Raw genomic sequence first — 23,154 nt, forward strand, 5'->3', positions numbered from 1 at the left:
TTTCCCCACCACTTCTCACATGCGATGGCTGAACATCATTGAAACCGTTACAGCGAAAGGTCACACACTGGGACTGGAGCGACAGTCCAGTGGAGAGGGTGTTTGTCTTGCACACGGCCGACCCAGGTTCAATCCCCAGCATCCTATATGGTCCCCCAGGCACCGCCAGGAGTAATTCCTGAGTGCATGAGCCAGGAGTAGCCCCTGAGCAACGTTGGGTGTGACCCAGAAAGAAAAAATAAATAAATAAAGGTCACACCCCAACAAGTGGAGGATGTCCAAACCAGACGATCGAAGTTTCAAGTAACCGAGGAGGCTGCACCATTCCCAGAATCAGCTGGACTAGAGACTAGAGCACAAAGTCCACAGTGATGTGACAGGCACAGACGCGGTTCCGTCCTGCAAGCTGGGGACTGGCTCACTATTACCACTAAACCCCTACCAGGCTGGCCTGGGTGCAGAGCAGCCCACACTGCCCATTCGCCTGGTGAGTAGCTCTCAGTGGGAATCCCAAAGCCTCTTCCCACCTCCTAAGACTAACAGTGGAAGGAGGGAGGGAGGGAGGGATGGAGGGAGGGAGGGAGGGGGCTGGAGGTACCTCGGGGGGATCTATTTGTGACATTTCCTTTAACTAGAAACAAAACCAACAATCCTTATACCACAACACTGATGCTGACATAACAGAAAGAGCTGCCCGAAAGTTCCTACTTCCTGCTGGTCCAAATTGAGAAATTTTTACAAGTTCCTTTTCCCAAGGGCACAAGTAAGTTAAGTTCCTGGAGTTCAGCAATTCTGAACCAGCTCCCATGACACATGAGCTCTAAGATAGATCTACTCCGGAAATGGGCCCTGGCAAATTAGATCTATTATTTGTGGTTTAAAATAATAATAATAATAATAATAATAAAATTTGAGAATAGGGCAATAGTACAGTGGGTAGAACATTGGCCTTACATGTGGTTGATTGGAACTCAATCCCCAGCACGCCATCTGGTCCCCTGAGTACCATCAGGAGTGATTCCTAAGTGCAGAGCTAGGACTAACCTCGGAGCATCACTGGGTGTGGGACAAAACACGAAACAAGAAATAAAATATCACAAAATATAACAAAATTCATCAAGTGTGCATACAACTCAAGTGGCATTAAGTACGCTCATGTCACTGTGATTCGGCAGTATGTTTCCAAAGGCTGTACAAGGACATATTTCTGCCCCACATGCCCACATTTCTAGAGCATAAATGACACTCTTGCCTTCCGACCTGAGAAAACCCGTGAGATTTTAGCCATGGTGGCAAACAGAACTTATCAGTTATTCTGAAGAAAGTCTCAGCTCCTGTGCAATCAACTGAACAAAGCAATTGTAAAAGCGACTATCTCATCAGCCTGCATTCGCATGGAATGAAGACTCCCAATTCTGTTCCTTGAGGTATCTTCACACCTACCTATAAACAGAAACAGGCACACATGAAATTCTGAGATTCTTTGACATATAAAAGTGTGCATTTATGGTGTACATCTTCATATGTGACTCGGAAAACATTGCCAAAATCAAGCCAAAAACCTTATCCGGTACTTCCACAATTAGCTGAGAGAGAGAGAGAGAGAGAGAGAGAGAGAGAGAGAGAGAGAGAGAGAGAGAGAGAGTCAGTCTGCCTCCCAATTGAGATTTACACTAAGATGCACCACCATAGGATAGGCCAGGAGAGACTGTATACAGATGGTTAAGGTGCTTCCCTTGCATGTGGTCAACCCTGGTTTGAACCCCATCACTGTATGGGGACCCCCCAAGAGCACAGAGCCAGGAATAAGCCCTGAGAACTGCTGGGTATGGCCCCAAAACAAAAACAGGCGGGGGGGAGTATCTTAGAAAATTTCAACTATTTCTCTACTCAACAAAAGTGCTCAATTAGGAAGGAAGTCTTCATTTATATTACTGCCTTGGCTATGGTTTTATCAGGAGTCACATAAAACAAAAGACCGTGCTCAAATAACTAAAACTCAATTAATTCCAACAATACATACACAGCGCAGATCGATAGATACAAAGCATAATAGCTTTTGTCTCATCAGTAGATACAGAATGTAATAGCTTTTGCCCTCATCAATCTGCTACATATAGCTTATCTAAGCAACAAGAGCAACAGCTAATTTTCCACCGTCCCTGCTGTTTATTAATTTTGCAATATCCCGAAAACTTCCATAAGACGATCAATGTGTCAAAATTTCTTTAATGACAAAATTGCAGTTGACTATTACGACTAGCTGTACTTTTAGGTCTTAAGGCTCGTGCAGACAAGAACAGTTCTGCCAAAGGAAATATTTCCCGATGAATCGATCAACTAGTTTACAATAAAATGGTAGTTTTACCGAAGAGAAAACCTGGGCCTCTCGTTTCTTATCTCCATGGCTGAACTGTTTTTCAAGGGGGTGGAAGAGACCAGAGAGATAGTGTAGTGGGTAGAGCACTTGCCTTGCACATGGCCAACCTGGCATCCCACTCAGTTCCCCAAGCCCACCAGGAGTGATCTGAATGCAAGAGCCAGTCGTAACCCCTGAGCACTGCCACACCAAAAGATAAAATGAAAGAAAGAAAATAAAGAGGTGGAGAAGTATCTTTCTTGTCCACACACTAAAAACCTTGCTAGACCATCAAGAATCCATGAGGATACCACCCACCACAGCATGGAGTGTTGCCTCCTGAACCCAAAGCAGGAGAAATAACCCTGCATGGGAGCAAGAACAGCCACCACCATGCTGAGACCACTCTCCGTACACACGAAGGTACTGGCAGAGGGACAAAGTCATGTGGGTTCCGGGGCCAAGATCTTCAAGCCTACTCGGATTGGGGCCGGGCATCCTCCACCCAGATCCTCCAAACTCCAGTAGGCAGGGGTCACACCCACCAACCGGGCCCCTGGCACCGTGTAATCCCATCAACGGCCAAGACCCAGAGACTATAAAAACCAGCTCCCGGAACCGCCGCATTTGGGGCCGCGTGACATCTTATTATCTCATTCCTACTTTGGACAAACTGGCAGGCTACCGAATGTAACCTGCCCACACGGCAGAATCTGGCAAACTCCCCGTGGCGTACCCAATATGCCAAATACCAGTAACAATGATGGGTCTCATTCTCCTAAAGAGCCTTGAATATAATCTCAGGGCTAGGATGAAGGAGACGTTACTGGGGCCTGCTCGAGGCAATCAACGATTAACAGGATGATTTGTGATTGTGATTTGTGGGAGCAAGAACAGAGTTTGCAGGATAATTACAGCACAGAAGAACCCCCATGAAATGAAAGACACCCAGGAACAGTGGATTGACAAGCTCCGCTACACAAATCTACTGATCACTTCTAATGCAGTAGTCACCTATTGAAATCAAACTGCATTTGAAATTCATTTCACAGAGACAACTTCCTAACTTCAGGAAGGCCCCTGTGGAATCAGTGACGAACTATGTGCATTAAAACTGGTTGTTTTTCAGCAGTCTTCAGAATCAACAATGAATGGGTCCCTGAGACACTTGTCCTCATACCAGCCGTCCCATGCATCACCCCAGATTCCATTTGCTTGACTCGCAGATGGACGGTTACCTTACTAAAAATGTAATCCATGCCACAGGAGGGACTGAGTCCTGCTATGCAATGAAGATACGGGATAGAGGATTAGACCAGTACGACAACCCTTCGTGCCATCAAAGGTGTAAACGGAGCACCATCGTGAGTTAGAATTCTTAAGAAAACACAAGGCAAGGGCCAGGGCAATAGTACAGTGGGGAGGGTACTTGCCTTGCATAAAGCTGACCTTGGTTTAATCCCTGGCATCCCACATGGTCCCCAGAGCAATGTCAGGGGTTATTCCTGAGTGCAGAGTCAGGAGAAAGTCCTGAGTATTGCTGGGTATGGAAGGCAGGAGGGAGGGAGGAAGGAAAGAAGGGAGGGAAGAAGTGAGGGAAGGAGGCAAAGGAGGGAAAGGAGAGGAGAGGAGAGGGGAGGGGAGGGGAGAAGACGGGAGGGGAGGGAAGGGGAGGAGCAAACACAAGGCCAGGCCCAGCTAACCTGGGGACTCCCTGGGCGGGAAGTTGGGGAGGCATCCTACAGCCTTTGGCGCTCTCCTCTCCTGACACAACAGAACAGCAAGGAAGGACAAGGACACCTGCCAGCTTTCAGCTGCAAGGCAATGAGCCCACTTGAGGAAACACGGTTCGGGGAGTGTGGAAGTCACTCCATTGTGGAGTCAGTCACACGGGTTCCATGGACACCGAGAAGAGATGTTGCCCCTGACCCCCTCAGCTCCCTCCCTCCCACTGTTCCCCAGCACCCAGATAGCTTGGCTCCAGCCCTCGGAGGCCAGGGCATCTGTGCCCCAGTGCTGAATCAGCAACACATGGGAAGTGCTGAAGGGAATTCTCACCATTTTGAGTCTGATGCCATCTTTTTTACCTTATTTAAAAAACAAAACAAAAACAGGGGGCAGGGAGGCATGGGGCCATGTGCATGCCGTGTTTCATATCTCTGGCACCCCACAGAGTGCCCCCAGCCCCATCAGGGACGACCCCTGAGCACGGGGTCAGGAATAAGCCCTGAGCACCGCAGCATTTTTGGTTTTAGCAAAAACTACAAAGAAACAAACTTGAAGGGTTTATCAAACAGTGATAGTTGGCCTAGTGACCCACTCTGGACAAGAACTGTGTGCTCAAAGTAGATACGTGAGGACCTTTCAGTACGGTATTGCAAGCCATAATGCCCGAAAGGAAAGAAAGGAGAGAAAGAGTGCAAGAAAAAGAAGAAAAGTGGTGGCGGGTGGGGGAGTGTCAGGAGGAGAACTGGAAAGGTCGTGGTAGGAAATGTCCTCTGATGAAGGAACAGGTGCTGCAACTTGTGTGACTGAAACCCAATCAAGCACAACTTTGTAACTACGTATCTCACCCTGATTCAATTAAACCAACAAAAAAAAAGTTTTTGTCAAAGACACTCAGTAGTGAGAGAGCTCAGAGAGGCCTAGGCTTGACTCAAGCACCTGGTGTCAACCAACCACCAGACGCTCCAGTCCCCGCAAGCCAGCAGTGTTGGGATGTGGGCAGAGACCCACGCCTTTCCTTGGGTCAGAATCTGGGGTGGAAAACTCAGCTGACTTCTGTGCTCAAGTCACATCAACTAACTACACTCATGACTCAGAGCCGAATTTATGCATTTGGAAAAAAATTAAGACACTGGGAGACGCTCCACTGATAAGACTGCACAGGAACAACCATTTAGTAAAGGCAGTGGCTCGCCAATTTCTGACCGGCAGCCCGGGATGCATGGGGCACAGACGACCTGTGGCTGTCCAGGCCGGCGGAGACCAGATGGAGGGGCGGAATGAGCAGAGAGCAGCATGTGGGACCCTCGGGACTGAGCTTCCGGGAGTGACAGTCCCAGTGGGCCTTCCCCAACTCTGTTGGACTTTCCTTTTCTGTTTTGCTTTTGTTCTGTGGGGCTGGTGTCAAACCCAAGGTCTCGCACACAAAGGCCAAGAGCTCTCCTCTGAGCCACATCCCTGAGCCCCCAGCTCTGCTCTGTCTTGAGGGGACAGGCAGACACAAGCCTCGAGGAGAAAGGACGGTCTGCAGACACAGGCCACGGAGCTCTCTGGACGGACTCACCACAGCACTAGGGGCTGCACAGCACCCTCACAACACTCACCCTGAAACCCTCTTGCATATACTTACCGACCACCAGACACTGCAGACATTCCACATCCCCCGAGCAATGCCAATGACCTGCACACAACATCCATCTCACCTCCTGAGCCCACGTTACTACTTCCAGCACTGCTGCCTGGGTGCTCACTCAGACGTGGCCCAGAGTAGTTTACTCCAGAGTCTCTGTCAGAGCAACACAGCCTTCCCTGGCTGGCCCAAAGTACGACAGTAGAATGTTCCAATTGGGTATGGCGTGGCAGGTTATATTATGGGTCTGGCACTGAGGAACATTCCCCCCCCCCCCATATGAATGAATGATATTCACAGTCCCTCAAACACACACACACACACACACACACACACACACACACACACACACACCACCCCCAATCAAATCATGCCAAATAGAATCTATCCAATAGTGGGATGGCAGAAACCATGAAAAATGAGCCTCGATTTGCTTCGTTGACTCTATCTCCGGTTACTCTCCCTTTGATTTACAAAGCAAAACAAAGCAAGTTTCCGTGTTAACATAAGAAACTCAATCTGTTCCCAATAGTTAAGAGAATTTAAACATCAGCCACACTATGTTAAAAAATAAAAAAAAAAAAAAAATCATTACGCAATGATCAAACCACTAAAGAACAGATGGTACAAAAAGGTTTGCATTTCAATAGAACTAGCTTTATTATTAATAATTTTTTTTTTAAACAAAAGAAAGTCTAAAAGCAAATGCAGGTTATGTACCAAGGGGTGAACGTGGCCTGGTACTTACAAAGGAGCGCTGTGTCAGAAACGAGAACAGCATGTTAGGAGAAAAATACTATTTCAGGTGCCGTCTGCTCGAGTAACCTAGAGACTCGAGTTAACTGAGAGGCGGTCAGCCAAGCAATCAGCGTGAACGAAAGAGGGAAAACCAATACCACCGGAAGTCGCTCCCAGAGAACTCTGCGGCCTCGGCGTGAGAACTGGCATCAACTCACTGTCTTCTCATTTTCCCCATTCTCTATGATTTTCCTCTTCTTCTCGTCTGTTTTTTTCTTGAAGATGTTATTTCGGTAAAACTGAAGCTCTTTGATGCTTTCACTAATGTCATCGAGCGCCCTGCGAGCAAACACACCGAGCTGAGTGGGGTGCCCGGGAGGAGGGGGCACTCCCTCGGGGAGCGGCACTTTGCCGGGCACGACCACACACAGCAGCCACCCGGGCCAAGGGGACGACTTCTGCCAAGCAGAGGTAAGGAGGTTTTGTTCTTCTTAAAAATAAAGGTTTGATTAAAAAATAACCTCAAGCGTGACAAGAGTCAAGTTTCCCAAACCGTTCCCTAAGGTGCTGGGCTGTGCCATGGCAAGGGGCAAAAATGAATTCCAAGCTCAAAAGGTTTAGGAGGGCCAGAGCGCCAGCACAGCGGGGAGGGCGTCTGCCTTGCACCGCGGCCAACCCGGGTTCCATTCCCCAACATCCCATATGGCCCCTGAGCACTGCTAGGAAAATTCCTGAGTGCAGAGCCAGGAGTAATCCCTGAGCCTTGCCAGGTGTGACCCAAAAAGCCAGAAGGAAAGAAACAAAAAGTTTAGGAAAATCTCAAGTCTCTGTCCAAAGTGCTCTGGGGAACACTGACGGAGGGCACTGCATGCATGGTGGTGGGCACTCCAAGAGGAGGGAGCAGGGGCCTCCAGCCATGGGTGCTGAGCCTGAGGTGACCACTGCACTGGACTCTGTGACCAACCCGTGGGACAGGGTTCGCCTGCACAAAATGGGACCTGACTCAAGCCACCAGCACTGGGACAAGCAGAGAGCGGGTGACCCCCTGCTGCGGGGTGACCCCCCCCCCCCGCTTAGCCCCCCAATATCCTCCATCTCTCAGTCCTCCTCCTCCGGCCACAGGATGCTTCCCCTGCTATAGTCTGGGGAGTCGGGGGAGCACTGCACAGTGAGCAGGCCAAGCACCAAGCTCTGAGCAACAGGGGCCAGGGACCTCTCGTGGAGAGCGAGCTGCAGGCACTCAGTATCAGTCCCACCAAGGCAACTTCTGGGCTGCAGGCAATGGCCTGGCTCCTCCCATCCATGGGGGCAGTCAGAGCCCTCAGGAACGCAGCTTCCGGGTAGCTGAGGCCTGGGACCCCTGATCCCTGACCCCGAAATCCTATAGAGACCTGAGAGTCCAAAATACTTCCAGAAGACCGTGTGCAGCCAAACGAGAGCCTGCGAGGCCAGGGCGAGCCGGGCACCACACTGCAGGAGCTGCATCAGGCAGGGAAAAGGGCAGCCTCAGATCTTGTCTGCGGACGGTGACGCCAAGAGCAACACAAAAGGGCCGCTCCGGCCTTTCTGAAACGGGAGAAGATGACCAACTCTCCCAACTACCAACTGCTCCAGCCAGGCATCCCGGTCCAGCTCTGGGAGGCCACAAGGGCGCGTCCACGGCACCTCTCCCACTGCTCCACAGGGGAGGGACTGCAGGGGGCCCGCACACGTGGTTGCAGAGTGGCCATGCACCCCACTGCCGAGTGGCACATTCCTCCCAAGGAATGCCAAAGAGGACACTAGACTCGCCCCACCAGGGTCTTTAAACCCCTCACGCATCTGTGCCCAAGGAAGGACTAGAAACAGCCATCTGCAAAAGAATCCAGAAGATATTCAGATTCACGCAGCCTGCCCGAAGAGGTTCCAGGTAGCCCCCAAGCTGACTGGGAAGTTACTGCTGCCCATCTAGGACCCAAAAGGATTCCAAGAGCTGTACAAAGTGAGTCCCCTCGATTTCAGAATGGCAGTAAGGACCCAGACGCCACCCATCTCCAGATGAATCTGACTCAAGTCCCTGAAAAAATTCATTTGCCATCTGCTAACCCTCTCCCCCCAACCCCCCCCCAAAAAAAGGGCGGGGAGACTTCATTTCACGCAGTGGGGCACTGGGGGGTTGGGAGGCTGGCAATGTGTCAAATGACCCAGCCCTTGGTAGGCCCCACACTTACCTGTGAGAAGCAGCCTTCTTTGGTGCAAATTCATATTCTTCTGGATACCAGCGTCTACACACAGCAGAAATGGAACTCTCAAAGGAAACTGTCTCAAATACACAGCATCATCACCAGCCAGTCACTCCTGCATCTGGGGCGTGACTGCCGGCCTGGCTCCCTATCGGGGCCTCCTGTCGGCGCCTGTTCTTCTCTCCCCTCGCTCCGGGTGTGCTCGGGCCAAGTTGGCCATGGTCTAAGGTTTCAGCCTCGGTATGCCCACCCCGCCAAAACCTGCTGGCCAACTGAACCTAAAACTCATCCCAACACTTCAAATCCAACATCTCTAGAAAGTCACGCCTGCCGGCCCTTTCTCTCTCTGAACAATGCCAGTCACCCAGGTAAACTGACAAAGTCCAAACACCAAAGTCGCCTGGAGCCTTCCTCTTCCTTTCCTCTGCCCGGTCATTCCAGCGCTCGCCCATGAGGGGCACCCTCGCCGACTGCCATTCTCAAACTATCTCCATCCCCCTCTGCTCGGTCCCCTTGCCTTCCCTTTCTCAGAGCTGACTCACCCGTCTTGTCACCCCATTTATCTCCCGCTTTCTGCTCAGAGAGCTCCCATCATCCCATCCCTCATTCCTCTTTGCTTAAAAGAAACGCAAAGTATTTCTAGAGGAATCCCATCTCTTATGAGCTGATGCTCCCACCCTGAGCCCTGCCTCTTCCAGCCTCCGGCCTGGACACCCCACTGAGACGCATGAGCCTGGACACGGCTGGGCCCTCGTCCTTCCTGCTCCCTCCTATACTGCCTGTGCTCTGAACAGCCTCTACCTGCTCAAATCATGGGAGCACTTCTACTCTTTCTAAACGGCCACGTGAGAGCTGCTTCCGGTCTCAAGCTTTCCCTGGCTCGCCCCTTTCCTGGCCCTTTCTGACTCTCTCTGCACAAGGCGGTGTCCGAGCTCGCAGAGGCCAGGCTAAAGCTGTGTCCTCCACACCTCTGTCACCCCACCGGGTTCCTGGCAATTGGCGGGTTTTCCCTCGGAAGTGCCGGCACGCACAAGTCCCACAGCTGCCTGCCAGAGCCTGGGCAGCCCCTCGAGCTTCTGATTAAGCACGAGCACTGGATTTCTGACACTGCTTCCCCACCTACTCTCACTAGTCCAGGATGAATTAAGGCCCTGCCCAAGTGAGAATGGGATGAGGAAGTCAGTACACCCACTCGGCAGATGCTCAGCGCTAAAGCACTATTCAGTTAACTTTCCACAGATTTCTCAATTAAAACATGCTAAAGAAGGCAACTTAATTGATCCTAAATATAGCCCTTACCTGCACAGTTCTTTAACAGTGCTCACATCAATTATTCTATAATGAAGATGTTTCATGAACTGGGGCATGTATTTGTCAAGAAACTTCTTATCTGCATGAACTGAATTTCCTAGAAAGACACGAAGCATACCGCATCTGTGTATTTCTAGACGTTACACGAAAGGAAATAAAAGCTCACAAACTATATTTGAAATGAAGATGAATTTTTTCTTTGTTTTCATTTCAAACCATTTCTAAAAGCACCTAAAGATTTCTACGTGAGGTTTTGAGTCTGGTTGATTAGGTGACACAGTTCACTCATCATGGATTTGCAAATATCCTCTCAATGACAAGGATAAATCTACCAGGGAACATACTTTAAGATAACATACAGATCTATTTGTTACTCTAAAAAAAAAAAAAAAATCACACCTGATGCATAGATTTTTCTCCCAAGGTTCCAAAATCCACACCACTAACACTGAAAATTTATACTGGATCACATAAGTAGACAAACCTTTATTTACATTCCAGTTATAACAAACCATAGCCATATTCATGTGTCCATACAGCAATGTATATTTAAAAACACTACATTTTAAATGAGAACTTTAATATAGACACCAGTCGGCCGCATTGGCTGGGGGAGTGGAAGGGTGGGGTCTGGGGGTGGGTGGGGAGGGGAATGATACAATATATGCTCTGGAACTTAACGTCAAACTTTTTAAAAGGATGTTTAAAATAAATATAAGTTACTACATCAGTTTACATATACAAATACAAATATATCTCCATAGAACATTAATTTCCCTCTCACAATGGCAGGCATTTCCAAATCTTGAAGAAATGGCCCCGTGACTCAAAAAAGTGTCACAGGAAAAAAAAAAAAGCCAGATGAACATTTTCAATTGAAACTAAAGAGATATAATAGCAAATAAAATGCATGAGTCTTGATTAACTATTGCTAAAAAAAGAAAAAGAAATGGCTAGACACTTTGGCCGTGAACTCGACATCAGAGGGTGTTACTGGATTACTTTTAATTATCTTAATTTAAATGTGATCATGACATGGTGGTTACATAAGAAAACAGTGTCCTCAATCTTAGGAAATGTTTGATGGTCATGTGTTTTAAGAATGAAGTGTGATGACGCCTGCAAAATTACTTTCAAAAGTCCAACCAAAAAAATAAGACAGGCAAAGCAAAAGGGGGCACACAGTTAACAATCACTGAATCCAAGTTTTCTGTACACTTGAGGATATTCCCCTAATACAAATACAGGGAAACGTCTGATTGAGGTAGTCTGCGTATCCCAGGGCTCGGGTCAAGTTTCAGGGCGCTTTCCCCACATTCGTGTGGAAAAACTTGAACACAAAAGTTTTAATAGGTGTAATCCAAATCAGAGTAAGCGGCAGACAAGACGGTCTCGGCCGATCTTTCTGGAACTGCAGTCTCTTGAGCCACTACAGGAGGCTATTCTAACAAGGGGACGGAGGATTGGATTTTACCTGCAAGTGGACAGAGCCCCGGAGGAGTCTGCTGTCGGACAAAGGACAGAAATTCATACTCTGCCTGCTGCAGTGTCATTGTGCTCTCCTTCACTGCCTTGGTTAGACCAGACTGCAAGAGAGAATGCCCGGCCCCCCCACCAGAAACACATGAAGTCAGTTTTCAAAGGCATCCAGAAACACAACTTCACTTCTAAGGTGGACAAATATAACCAGAGCTAACCAGACCTGGCTCATTTATCAAGCTCAAGTTCAAACTGAAACAGCCATCTCTGCATCCAAAAAAAAATTGTTTTCTCCAAGAATCCAAGTCAAATTACGCTATGTTCCCCGACTGTTAATAGCATCTCCACGAGAGGGGGGTGTGTGGAGGGAGGAGAAAAAAAATGGTGCTCAAAGTCCAAGGACTGAACCTCTGGCAAGAAACAACTATTACCAGGTGAGCAGCACTGCCCCTGCTCTGACAGCTGACAGCTAACCTTATCCAAGACGGACTTGAGCAATACTTGACAATCCACACTGCGTTCTCAACAGATTGAATGCAGGAGAAGAAAAAAGAGGACATTCAGGAGGAGATGATCTCCGAGGTCCCAGAGACGAAAGGTAAACTAGCATGCGGACTCCCGGACTGGCCAAGCCACCTTCCTCTAACCCTGTCTTAAACACCATCTAACAATGGCCCTGGGCTCAGAGGTGGCAGCAACAAGCTGGTTACAGGTCCCCAAAGCAGCAATCCTGTCATTTGGTAATGTTACCTTCCCATGATGCTCCTTACACCAATCTGACATGCTGTCCAGTAACTCATCTGGCTGTTTAATAATCAGGTTAGGGCCCTGTGGACAGGAAAAGCCATTAGACATCCAGAATCAACAGGGAAGACGTGGGTTTCTGAGGTATAGCTTAAGCCGCTTTAAGGATTAAATATACTTACCAAAGAACGTAAGAAATAAGGGCACTTTGTTAACTCTAAAGACAGTCCTCATTCACTCCTGCACTATTATAGCAAAAAACATAAAAACAACAAAAAAATCCTACATAATCACCCTCCCCCACACACACAAATACCTACTAGTAGAAGACACAGATATTGGGCAAAGGTCAGCAAATTACAGCCCCAACCTGTGACTTCTTATTTTATTTTTGCCAGAAAGTGCACAATTTTTTACACATATTCGTAAAAGTTTATTAAAAAAAAATTAAAAACACGTAACAAGAGGTAATGTAGCACTCTAACCCTAAAATATTGAACATCTGAGTCATTTCAGGAAAAGTCTGCCAGACCCTGATTTATTTTAAAAAGAACTAATACTGAGAGGAAAATAAGCAAACTGCAAAATAGTAAATAATTGCAGACTTTCATTCACAGATGTTTAAAAAAGAAAATCACATATTCACAGAAACTCTGGAGAGCAGACCAGGAGAATAGGGGTAAAATAAATGCTTATGGTATGGGGCCAGAGTGATAGCACAGTGGGTAGGGCGCTTGCCTCATATGTGGCTGACCTGGGTTCAATCTCCCGCACCCCATATAGTTCCCTGAGCTCCACCAGGAGTGAACTCAGAGCCAGGAGTAAGCCCTAAGCACTACTGGGTGTGACCTCGAAAGAGAGAGAGAGAGAGAGAGAGAGAGAGAGAGAGAGAGAAAGAAAGAAAGAAAGAAAGGTACTGTACATTTATTTTAGATAAAATTCTACTCTTTCATTTTAACAGTATGTATTTTTGAACTGTATATATGTATTTTTTCCTGTTGGAGGGGTCACACTGAGTGATTCCTGGGCCGGCGAGGGCTGGGACTCAACCCCAGGATGAAAGAGAGGCCCTGCATGTCCTGGCGCCATTTAATCCAAACATTCAATGGGGAGTTTTTCCACAGGGTCTCGGCAATAACAGAAACCAGACTGGGCCCTTCCAGCCAGTCCCCCGGGCTTAGTTTCTGGGGCTGGAGGGTGGGACCGCAGATCTCTCCCCTTCCAGTAAAGATCACAGGATCAAAGAAGCCACGATAATGGAAGTTCTGTGAGCCTTCTGGAAGATGCAGACTGTACGTCCAAGGCATCATCATCACTACCAAGGAGGAAGAAAGTTTGCGAGCACTGAGATGTTTGCCTGTGGGTCCAGGCTGGGAGCTCCTGCTCAAAAGCTGAGCTGCACACTTGGACCCTACAATCACTGAAATGACCAACGAGAATTTGACTGAACTGCCTGACGTGACACAACCAACAAGGGCTTCTAGCCAAACAGGAAAACGGGCAATCTCTGTGGAGATGCAGCAGAAATTGTGCTCAGCTAACATTACATTAAAAGATCAAAATAAAAAAAAAAATCTCATCATTTAAAAAAAATAAATCTGATTAAAAAAAAATCCAACAAAAATCCTATTCATCTGCAATAGGCTAAATAACATTCTAGATCCCAGTTTGGCACACAGCACTACCTACAGAAAAAAAAATTTCTAAGTAGAGTATTTGCTGTTCTGCCAGCATAAAACATTTGCCCTCAGACCTGTATACGAGAATAAAACAGATTTTTCCATGGAATCGACACATAAATGCCAACAATCCCTCAGCATTAAAAAAAAAAAAAAACTATCCTTATCCTCATGTGACTGAGTCTATTTGCAAATGCCACACTCATCTGTAGCTGTGGGAAGACAGACCCAGATTTCCTCCAGGGTCCAGATCAGTTAAATGGCCCATTAAACTGTCAGTATTTCACATTATATCAACAGTCCAAAGGAAATACTCTTCTGTGGCCAAGGATAAGCAGGGCTGGTCAAATAAAGACACTTCTCTTGAGTATTCATCTCCACCAATTCCCAAACAACCAAACCTAAAACTCAGATATTTATAGAAAGCTGTTTTTAGATTAGAGTTTTCCCCCCACCCCTTTTTGGAAAGGTGCTAGATGCTATAGGGAAAAATACAAAGTCGCGGGCTACCTTCTCCAGGTGAAATTGTTGGGGGGAACTTTAAGACTGCTATTCCACATGTCTGATACTCCACAAAATAAAACTTTCCCAAGAAATGCCTTCTCCCCTTTTTTTTACCTTCCCCACACAGTCTTAGATGGAGATTTATCAAATTGACCTGTGCTGAGCGTAAATGAAGTCTGCCCTCTGGGAACTCATTTGGAAAAAAAGACTCTTTCCCAGTTAATTCTTACCATTCTATTTGCCAGTTTTTTTTTTTTAAAGTTTTGTTGGAATAAGCAATAGAAAGTAAATTGGTTATTTTCCAAAAGGGGGCAGGTTAGGACTAGGAGGGATACTGGGATACTGGTGGAGGGAAGCAAGGTCACACTGGTGGTGTTGGAACGCTAAATGCATGAAACAACTGCATAATGAATAACTTTGTTAAATCATGATGTTTTTAATTCAAAAAAATAAAAAAGACTTTCTTTTCCATGGACATTCCTCCTGTGTCCTTCTTCCAGAGTATCTTGCTGCCTCTGAACATTGCTGGTGACAGGAAATGGTCACCCAAAGAAAGCCTGGGGCTGAGGCTCTAGGAAGGCAATACCCTTTACACGCTTGGGAAACTGTCACACATTCAAAGAGGCTTCATGCACAGTCAAAAGGCAACAGGTGGGCTTTTGTTTCTAATGCCTGCCAGTTGAAAAGGCAGAACTTGGATCTACAGAGCCAAGTTAGAGCTCAGGTTATCGTGGGAAGAAGTCAACTTTGGTCACTAATCCTGGCAGGACACCTCTTACTGGTCTTACTGGTAGGCCTCGAGGAGTTAAACTGGTTTCCCCAACAGCCAGCGAGGTAGCCCTGGGCAAAATATTCCACAGACCTGTGCCAAAATATCCTCTTCCATAAAATAAACAGACAATATCTCCACCGAGCTGCGGCTGTAACGATTCTGAGTGAACAAATGCAAATAAAGCATTTACCACTGTGCCAGGGACCTGGTAAGCTCTCAGTAAATGATAAAGCACATTTCTGTAACTTTGCCCCAACTTCCTGAAAAATAACCAGGCTGTGAGATGGAGTCCCTTGGTGCTAGTGCCCATGTTACCTGACCTACTACACCACGTGGGGCTCTGTGGATTTCTTTCTTAAATAAAGAGATGGGAGGGGCGGATGATTTTGACATCCATCCCCACGACATTCTCAACTGCGTGACCGGCGCCCGCCACCTCACCTACCTCGGCCAGGATGTTGAGATCAGAATCTGTGATCAAGCAGGCCATCTCAATAATCTGGTCCTTCTCAATGTCCAATCCTGTCATCTGCAATAAGAAATCAGTCTCTTTAACAAACACGAAACCTTCGTTCTGGCCTATAAACTCGGGTCACAAGTTCACACAACAAGGGTACCCTCAAAGTGCTCAGTTTATGTCCCAGTACACACACACGCACACACACCCCACACACCCCTTGTTCTGGCCTATAAACTTGGGTCACAACTTCACCCAACAAGGGTACCCTCAAAGTGCTCCATTTGTGTCCCAGAACACACGCGTACACACACGCGCACACACACCCTCTCTCTCTCTTTCTCAAGGGTACCCTCAAAGTGCTCCGTTTATGTCCCAGAACACACACACACACGCACTCTCTTTTTTTTCATTTTGAGACCCCACCCAGCAATGCTCAGGGGTTACTGACACACACACACACACACACACACACACACACACACACACACTCATTTTTTCATTTTGGGACCCCACCCAGCAATGGCTCAGGGGTCACTACTACCTCTGCGCTCAGGGACCTCTCCAGGCCAGAACCCAGCGCCCTCCCGGCCCTACTACTACTGCTCCGGCCCTCGGCACCAACCCACACAGGAGGGGCAGTGAACAGTCTCTGGGCAAGCCCTCGGGCACCAAACGTCCATCAGTGATTCAGTAGGTCCGTATCCGGGCCTGCTGCGGGCCTGCCAGCTGGTTCTCCCGCAGATGCAGCGCCCTCGGCGGCGCGGAGCCCGCTCGGCCGTCCCCCCCAGCCCCGTCTCCGAAGTTTCCCGGGGCGTGCCAGGCTTGTGCTTCGCCCCACTTCGGCGTCGCGCACAGCTCGGCCGACTCCCGGGAGCCCCGGAGGAAAAGTGAGCGGGGGGAGGGGGCGCGAGCGGGGCCGTCCCGGGCGCGAGACGGGAGACCCCGAAAGCCGGGTGGGCGCCGAGTGCGGGTCCCAGTCCGCCGCCGGCCCCGGCCGACCTCGGGGGGAGCCGAATCCTCCTCCCCGGGCCTGGGCTCTCTGGAATGAGGGGCCGGGCTGAGTCACGTCCGGAGTCCCGTCTCGCTCTAGCCGCCCGGGTTCGGAAAGGCCGGGGCGGAGCGGGGGCGCGGCTGCGCCGGTGCGGGGCCCCGGGGCGCTGGGGGCGGGGGTCCCGGCCGAAGGGCGCCCCCGAGGGCCCCGCCCGGCCCCGCCGCGCCCGGCTCCGCGCTGCCCCGCGCAGGCCCCCGGCCCGGGGCCCCGAGCCCGGCGCCCTCGCCGTCCCCGCCCGCCGACCTCACTCACCTCCAGGTCCACCCAGACCATCCGCTGGGCCATGCTCTCCCCTGCCGCCATGGCTGCGCCCCCCGCGCGGAACCCGCGCGCCCCGACCTGCCCGCGGCGCCCACCCACACCTCGCAACAGCCCGGCGCCGAGGGAGCCGCCTAGCATCCCCGGCACGCGCCGCCACGGCCCCGAGCTCCGCCGCCGGCGCCGGCGCAGGCGCGCTGGTCGCTAAACGTCGCCAACCCGCGGGGAGGCGCCGGGGCCGCGGACCACAAGTCCCGGCGTGCCCCGCGCCGCCGCCCGCTCCGCTCGCCCGGCCCGGCTGCCGCAGGGGGTGACGGGACTCGGAGTCCCGCCGGCTGCCGGGGCCGCGCTCCCCACCCCCGCCACGTGTTTTCGGGTGTTACTGGACGCGGATGTTTTTCAGAACTAAGTTGGTTCGTTTCAAAGAGTTAGTTCCTGAGTCTGCTTAGTCTCCAACCGCCTTGACGAGAGAGACTCCGCGACCTCATCTCGTTGAAAAGGACATTTGTCTATTTAGGATTATACATCTATCTATATATATACAAATTTTATATATATGTATATATACACACAAATAGACACACGTGTGCGTCTGCGTCTTCATATATAGTTACTCCCCCACTTTTTCCACTTATGTGCTTCATTACTCAACACATATACGTGTGTTTATATATTTATTTACCCCCCCACACACAAACCCCATTTTTTTCACTTATCTGCTTTATTGCTCAACACAAGGTTGGGTTTTTTTGCTGGGTTTTTTTTGTTTTGTTTTGTTTTTGGGGGGGATTTGTTGTTTTATGGGGGGTTTTATTGTTTTGCTTTACTCAAGAGGTCAGGGCAGTGTGTGCCTTTATTTTTTTAATAGAAGCCTAGTGACACTATCATTAAAATTTTTACAAATGCTTAGATAAAATCTTGCCTCACATTTCATGAGATCTTATACCACAATTTCACTTGGAACTCATGAGATGTTCAATAAAGTTCCCTGCCTTGATTTGGCACAGGGTTATTCTGTATTTGTTACACTGTCCAGGTTGCAGGTCGGCTGCTATGTGTCACTGGTGATGAGACTCCACCAGCACAAGTTCAAAGCCTAGCAGACCTGTGCAGGAAACTGAATTACTACTAAAATCACCTATGTCCTCTCTCAATCAGCTTCAGTTTTCATCAAATTATCTTTAATGTGTCCCAACAAGTTAAAATTTCTATTACTGGATCCAGATAAAAGAGCAGGTAAGGGTACCTGCCTTGCACACAGGTCTACCAGGTCCATCCAAGGCACTGCACATGTTCCTCCAGAACTCAACCCTGAGCACACAGCCCATCTGTGGCCCGACCCAAATAAATAAACAAATGAACTAAAATAAGATGAATTTCCAACATACCCAGGCAGGGAGATGCCACCAAGAGGGTTTTGGGACCTACTAAAGCACAGGCATCTCTTAAATGGTGGAAATGAGGTAGCAAATGAGTGAGCAGAGAGCAACTTTGTCACAAATACTAGTCTCAGCCTGGTATTCAGGGTCACGGTCCTCCCGTTGTTCATGGATTTGCTCAAGCGGGCCCAGTAACATCTCCATTGTGAGACTTGTTACTGTGTTTGGCATATTGAATATGTCATGGGTAGCTTGCCAGGCTTTGCCATGCGGGCAAGATACTCTCGGTAGCTTGCCAGGCTCTCCGAGAGGGGCGGAGGAATCGAACTCGGGTCGGCCATGTTGGCTGTGTGCAAGGCAAACGCCCTACCGCTGTGCTATCGCTCCAGCCTTAAAGAGAATTAGAGCAGATTATGGTTTCTTATTTTCCTGAAAGCCATATTGCTGCTAATAGGAGATTAAGTTCTGATTCATAGTGATTCTTACTCTGTAAACAAAGCTCTTCCCTAGTTCAGTGAGAGAAACCTCTACAGTTCCAAGCGATCGGGAAAGCACCGAATTTCACGTACTACTCCCACTCCGAGAGTATCTTGCCCCCACGCCAAAGCCTGGCAAGCTCCCTGTGATGTATTCGATATGCCAAACACAGGAACAAGTCTCACAATGTTACTGGGCCCGCTCGAACAAATCGATGAACAACGGAAGGACAGTGACAGTGACTCCCACCCCCAACTAACCACCAGCCAGCCAGGACCTCAAATTTTCTTTGACGTTTCCTCATATAATATACAATACTTACTGTATATGATATGATGAAATATCCTACACAATCATAAGCAATAGAGACTTCTTGTTCACTGGGTGTAGACTGCAACTGTATTACAGGATGAGTCACAGTATTACTAGTTTTTTATTCCTTTGTGTCTGCTTTGTTACAATCTAAACTTTGGCAACTCTGAACAGAAAAGTGTTTAAAAGTTGTGGGATGATAGTAACTAACAAAAAATCAGGTGCTAAAATAAGAAAAAAAAATTAAACAAAAACAGCAAGGAAAGGACATTATGCTTTATTGTGCTCCTAAGACATAAAGATTGACATACTTATAAACAAATTTTACCTCAATTACCATTTTTAAATAGTTTGTTACAAAGAAAGTATTTTTCTTTAATGTTTTCTTCAAACATCAATGTACATCATTAATCCTACTTACATGAGGTCCAAATCTAGAGAGAAGAGGATATAAGTCTGAATCAGCAAATGACAGGCCCCAGCATGCTGTGCATCTCCCAAAATGATTGTGGTTCCCCTACCTTCACCTGAGGGCTTGTTGGCCTTGAATTTGGGGTCCGCCAAGTAGGTTTCTCCATGAAGCATTCTCCAATCTTCCCTTTTTTCTTTTTTGTTTCCAAATTAATCCTATTTGTGGTTAAAACAAGAGTGATTTTGTTGCAGTCAACATTTCTTAGTTTTGTCTGATTTTATCTTACAGTACCAGGGATGGAATCCGTCACTTCTTACATGCAGGACGGGGTTCACTGCCACTGAGCCAGATTCCTGACCTAATTTGTCTTAGTTTGTTCCTGTTTTGCTTGGTTTTGGAGCCACACTTAGCAACACCCAGCGCTTACCTCTGGATCTGTATTCACGGATGACTCCATGACTCCTGGCAGTGCTACAGGACCATACGCAGGTGCCCAAGACAAAACCGGGGGCCGGGGGGGGGGGGGGGGGTAGTTAAGCAGCCCCAAGCATGGCAAAAGGGCCTTACATGCTGCACCATCTCTGCGGCTCCCAGCATTTCTTAAAGTTGGTTCATAAAGTCAAAATACAGGAACTTTTATCAATAGGCTTTTTTTAAAAAATGATCGATCCATCCTTCTAAAGTATTACTTTTTAAGGGGCTAGAGCAATAGCACAGAGGATAGGATGTTCGCCTTGCATGCGGCCAACCCGGGTTCGATTCCCAGCATCCTGTCTGGTCCCCCAAGCACCACCAGGAGTAATTCCTGAGTGCATGAGCCAGAAGTAACCTCTGTGCATCGTCGTGTGTGACCCAAAAAGCGAAAATTAATTAATTAAATAAAGTATTACTTTTTAAAATTTTCAAAGGATGCCTTTGTTTTCAAAATTAACCTTTAGATCATTAACCGGTTTTATTACAAAACACAACATGCTGTTTACCTTTGAAAACTTATATCCTGAATATTTATAGTCATAATTTAAAAATATTTAAGTTAAAATCGTGTGCGGATATGTATGAAACATTAATTCATATGAAGTGTACAAACATGGAAGACATAAATAATGAACTTTCATAATAACAACAGACATTTCAGTGAGTGGATAAATGTAAGATTACAGTGTATAGTGGGTCTTTTTTGTGTAACAGATCAGTAAAGGTAAAGGCCCTCCCGTTGATCGTCGATTTGCTCGAGCGGGCCCAGTAACGTCTCCATTGGAGACTTTGTTGTTACTGTGTCTGGCATATCGAATACTCTCGGTAGCTTGCCGGGCTCTCCGGGAGGGGCGGAGGAATCGAACTCGGGTCGGCCATGTTGGCCGCTTGTAAGGCAAACGCCCTACCCGCTGTGCTATCGCTCCAGCCAGTAATCTTAAATTTACAAACCCACACCTTGTAGGAGGGAGCCCCGAAGAAGAATAGGCCCTTGTTTCTGAGAGCAGTCTCATCTCTGCGAGGGCTCCATCATTTCTATTCCTTTTTCTTTCCCAACAGAATCCACTGTAGAGTCACACCGCGCTACTTGAAAACTGCAGTTTGTGTTTTTGTTTTCCGTGTGAACCAAGAAGGGGTTGCTCTCATGAACGTGAAGGGCCTAGAGCCAAAGTCCTGGACAGTGAGGCAGGAGTGCGTCTCACACGCCCGAGGCCTGGCTTCTATCTCTGGCCCCAGCACTCCTACTATTACTAATAACCAAGCATGAATAGGAAACCTTGCTGTCCGAGGCCATTTCAGGGGGAACAGAGCATGTGTTCTTTTCCTACAGGGAAGGGGGCTCTTCCCAGTGCAGTACTGGGGTGGCAGTGCCCAAGGGTACCAGGCGGTGCTGTGGTTGGAAGCCAGGCTCCTGCGTGCACAGCCCACGCCCAACCCACTGAGCTCTCTCCTTGGCCCTGGAATGTATCTTCCTCAAGAATCTGCACCACTGGGTCACTCTGACAGAAAGCAGCTGTCACCACTTTTAATCCAGGGGGGTGGGGGTGGGGGCGCAGAGATACAGATAAAGGGTTTTCAGATCAAAAAACATTCCACATTTATCTTAACTTGGTCGTTTCTAAGGGCACAGGGCCCTGAGTCAGCTCAGCTCTGCTGGGAATCACACAGGCGATGTTTAGAATAGGATCTATGGGCAGATATCTGACGGCACACAGTCCCAGCTCCTAAGCCTCCCCTGAGATGACACTCGATTATTTTTGTTTGTTCATTTTGTTCTGTTTCTAGGCCACCCTCGGAGGTGCTCAAGGATCACTCCTAGCATTGCTTGTGGACCTATGCAGTGCTGGGAATGGAACCCAGGAACCCAGTATGTTTACGGCAAGAGTTAAAGCAAGCATCTTCAATCTCTCTGGCCCTTTACGTGCTTTTTTAAACACAAAAATTTTTATTTCTTAATTAACAAGAAACTGTTCACTGAAACCATTCAAGTTCGCTGTCACCAAGCGTCTTCAGCATGTTGTGTTGTAAAAACCATTACCATCTCTTGCATCTTGCCAAATTGGTTATTCCCTTTTGAATGCCTCTGTCTGTATCCAAACCCATCTCAGCCTGGGAACCCCCTTTCTAGTGACTTTGACATCATACAGGTACATCATACGAGCAGAACTCATATAGTATTTGTTGTTCTATGCATGGCTCGTTTCACTTTAAAAACGGTCCTTGGGTCAAGGAGGGCGCAGAGACCCTAGTGGTCCTCAGGGATCACTCCTGGTGGGCTTGGGGGACCATAAGGGGTGCCAGGGATTGAACCTCGGTCATCCACATGCAAGGGACACACCCTAGTCATTGTACTGTGGCTCTGGCCTCCTGAAGTTAATTCATTTCCATCACTGCAGTTACTTTAGCAAGCCTGGTTCCCCTCAGCATGGCTCTGAGACTGAATTTTATATGCATTTATCTTCGTCACCAGACAGGCACTTGGGGTGCTTTTATCTTCTGACGACTGTAAATATTTATGTGATTTTTCTTTATTTTTACAGTGCCAAGGACGGAATCCAGAGCCTCATGCATGCAACACAAGTGCTTTGCAACTGAGTTTCATTTCCAGTCCTCGCTATTCATTTTTAAGAAAACAGGAACCATCCCCTGCAGCCCGAGGTTGGGACTGGCCGATGGGTGGAGAGGGGGGCATGCAGTGCTGCTGTACAGCAGAGGAGTGGGGAGGGGGCTTCAAAGCTGCTGTGCATTCCACTACCTAAGCTGCCTTCCACAGACCCTTTCTTTTCACTTTGTACCACTGCCCCTTTTTGCCAGGACCCCCTACTTTCTCACTGAAGAAGAATATTGCCTGGAGGGAATTCTACCTCCCCTGGAAGCACCTCAAGCCCTAGCCTGTCTTGAGGGGCGTGGCAGTACTCAAACCTTACTCCTGGCTCTGTGCTCAGGGATCACTTCTGGCAGGGCTCAGGGGACCACAGGTGGTGCCCAGGAACCATCTGGGGTGCTGTGGGGGAATCTGGGTCAGCTGCCTGCTAGGTAAGCACCTGGCCCACTATCCGATCTCTCGGGTCTACAAAACTTCACTTTCCAAATGCATGTTTTTAGGGGGTGAAGATGGGGCTGCAGGCAAAACCAGGAATAGTCAGGGCTTACTCCTGGCTCTGTGCT

At 48.3% G+C, this 23,154-nt stretch overlaps 1 protein-coding gene across 1 annotated transcript; it reads right to left on the reverse strand.

Moving 5' to 3' along the window:
* Nucleotides 1-6,349: 6,349 nt before the first annotated feature.
* On the reverse strand, nucleotides 6,350-17,127 carry REXO2 (RNA exonuclease 2). Its single transcript, XM_056107529.1, has 7 exons — nucleotides 16,927-17,127; nucleotides 15,609-15,692; nucleotides 12,215-12,292; nucleotides 11,460-11,571; nucleotides 9,974-10,082; nucleotides 8,663-8,716; nucleotides 6,350-6,791 (listed from the first exon to the last, which is right to left on the reverse strand). Exons 1-7 carry the CDS (start codon nucleotides 17,071-17,073, stop codon nucleotides 6,662-6,664), a joined length of 714 nt encoding a protein of 237 aa, XP_055963504.1. The 5' UTR covers nucleotides 17,074-17,127; the 3' UTR covers nucleotides 6,350-6,661.
* Between the last annotated feature and the right edge of the window lie 6,027 nt (nucleotides 17,128-23,154).

The sequence above is a fragment of the Sorex fumeus genome, unplaced genomic scaffold (genome assembly GCF_029834395.1).
Source record: "Sorex fumeus unplaced genomic scaffold, SorFum_2.1 ptg000169l, whole genome shotgun sequence".
NCBI lineage: Eukaryota > Metazoa > Chordata > Mammalia > Eulipotyphla > Soricidae > Sorex > Sorex fumeus.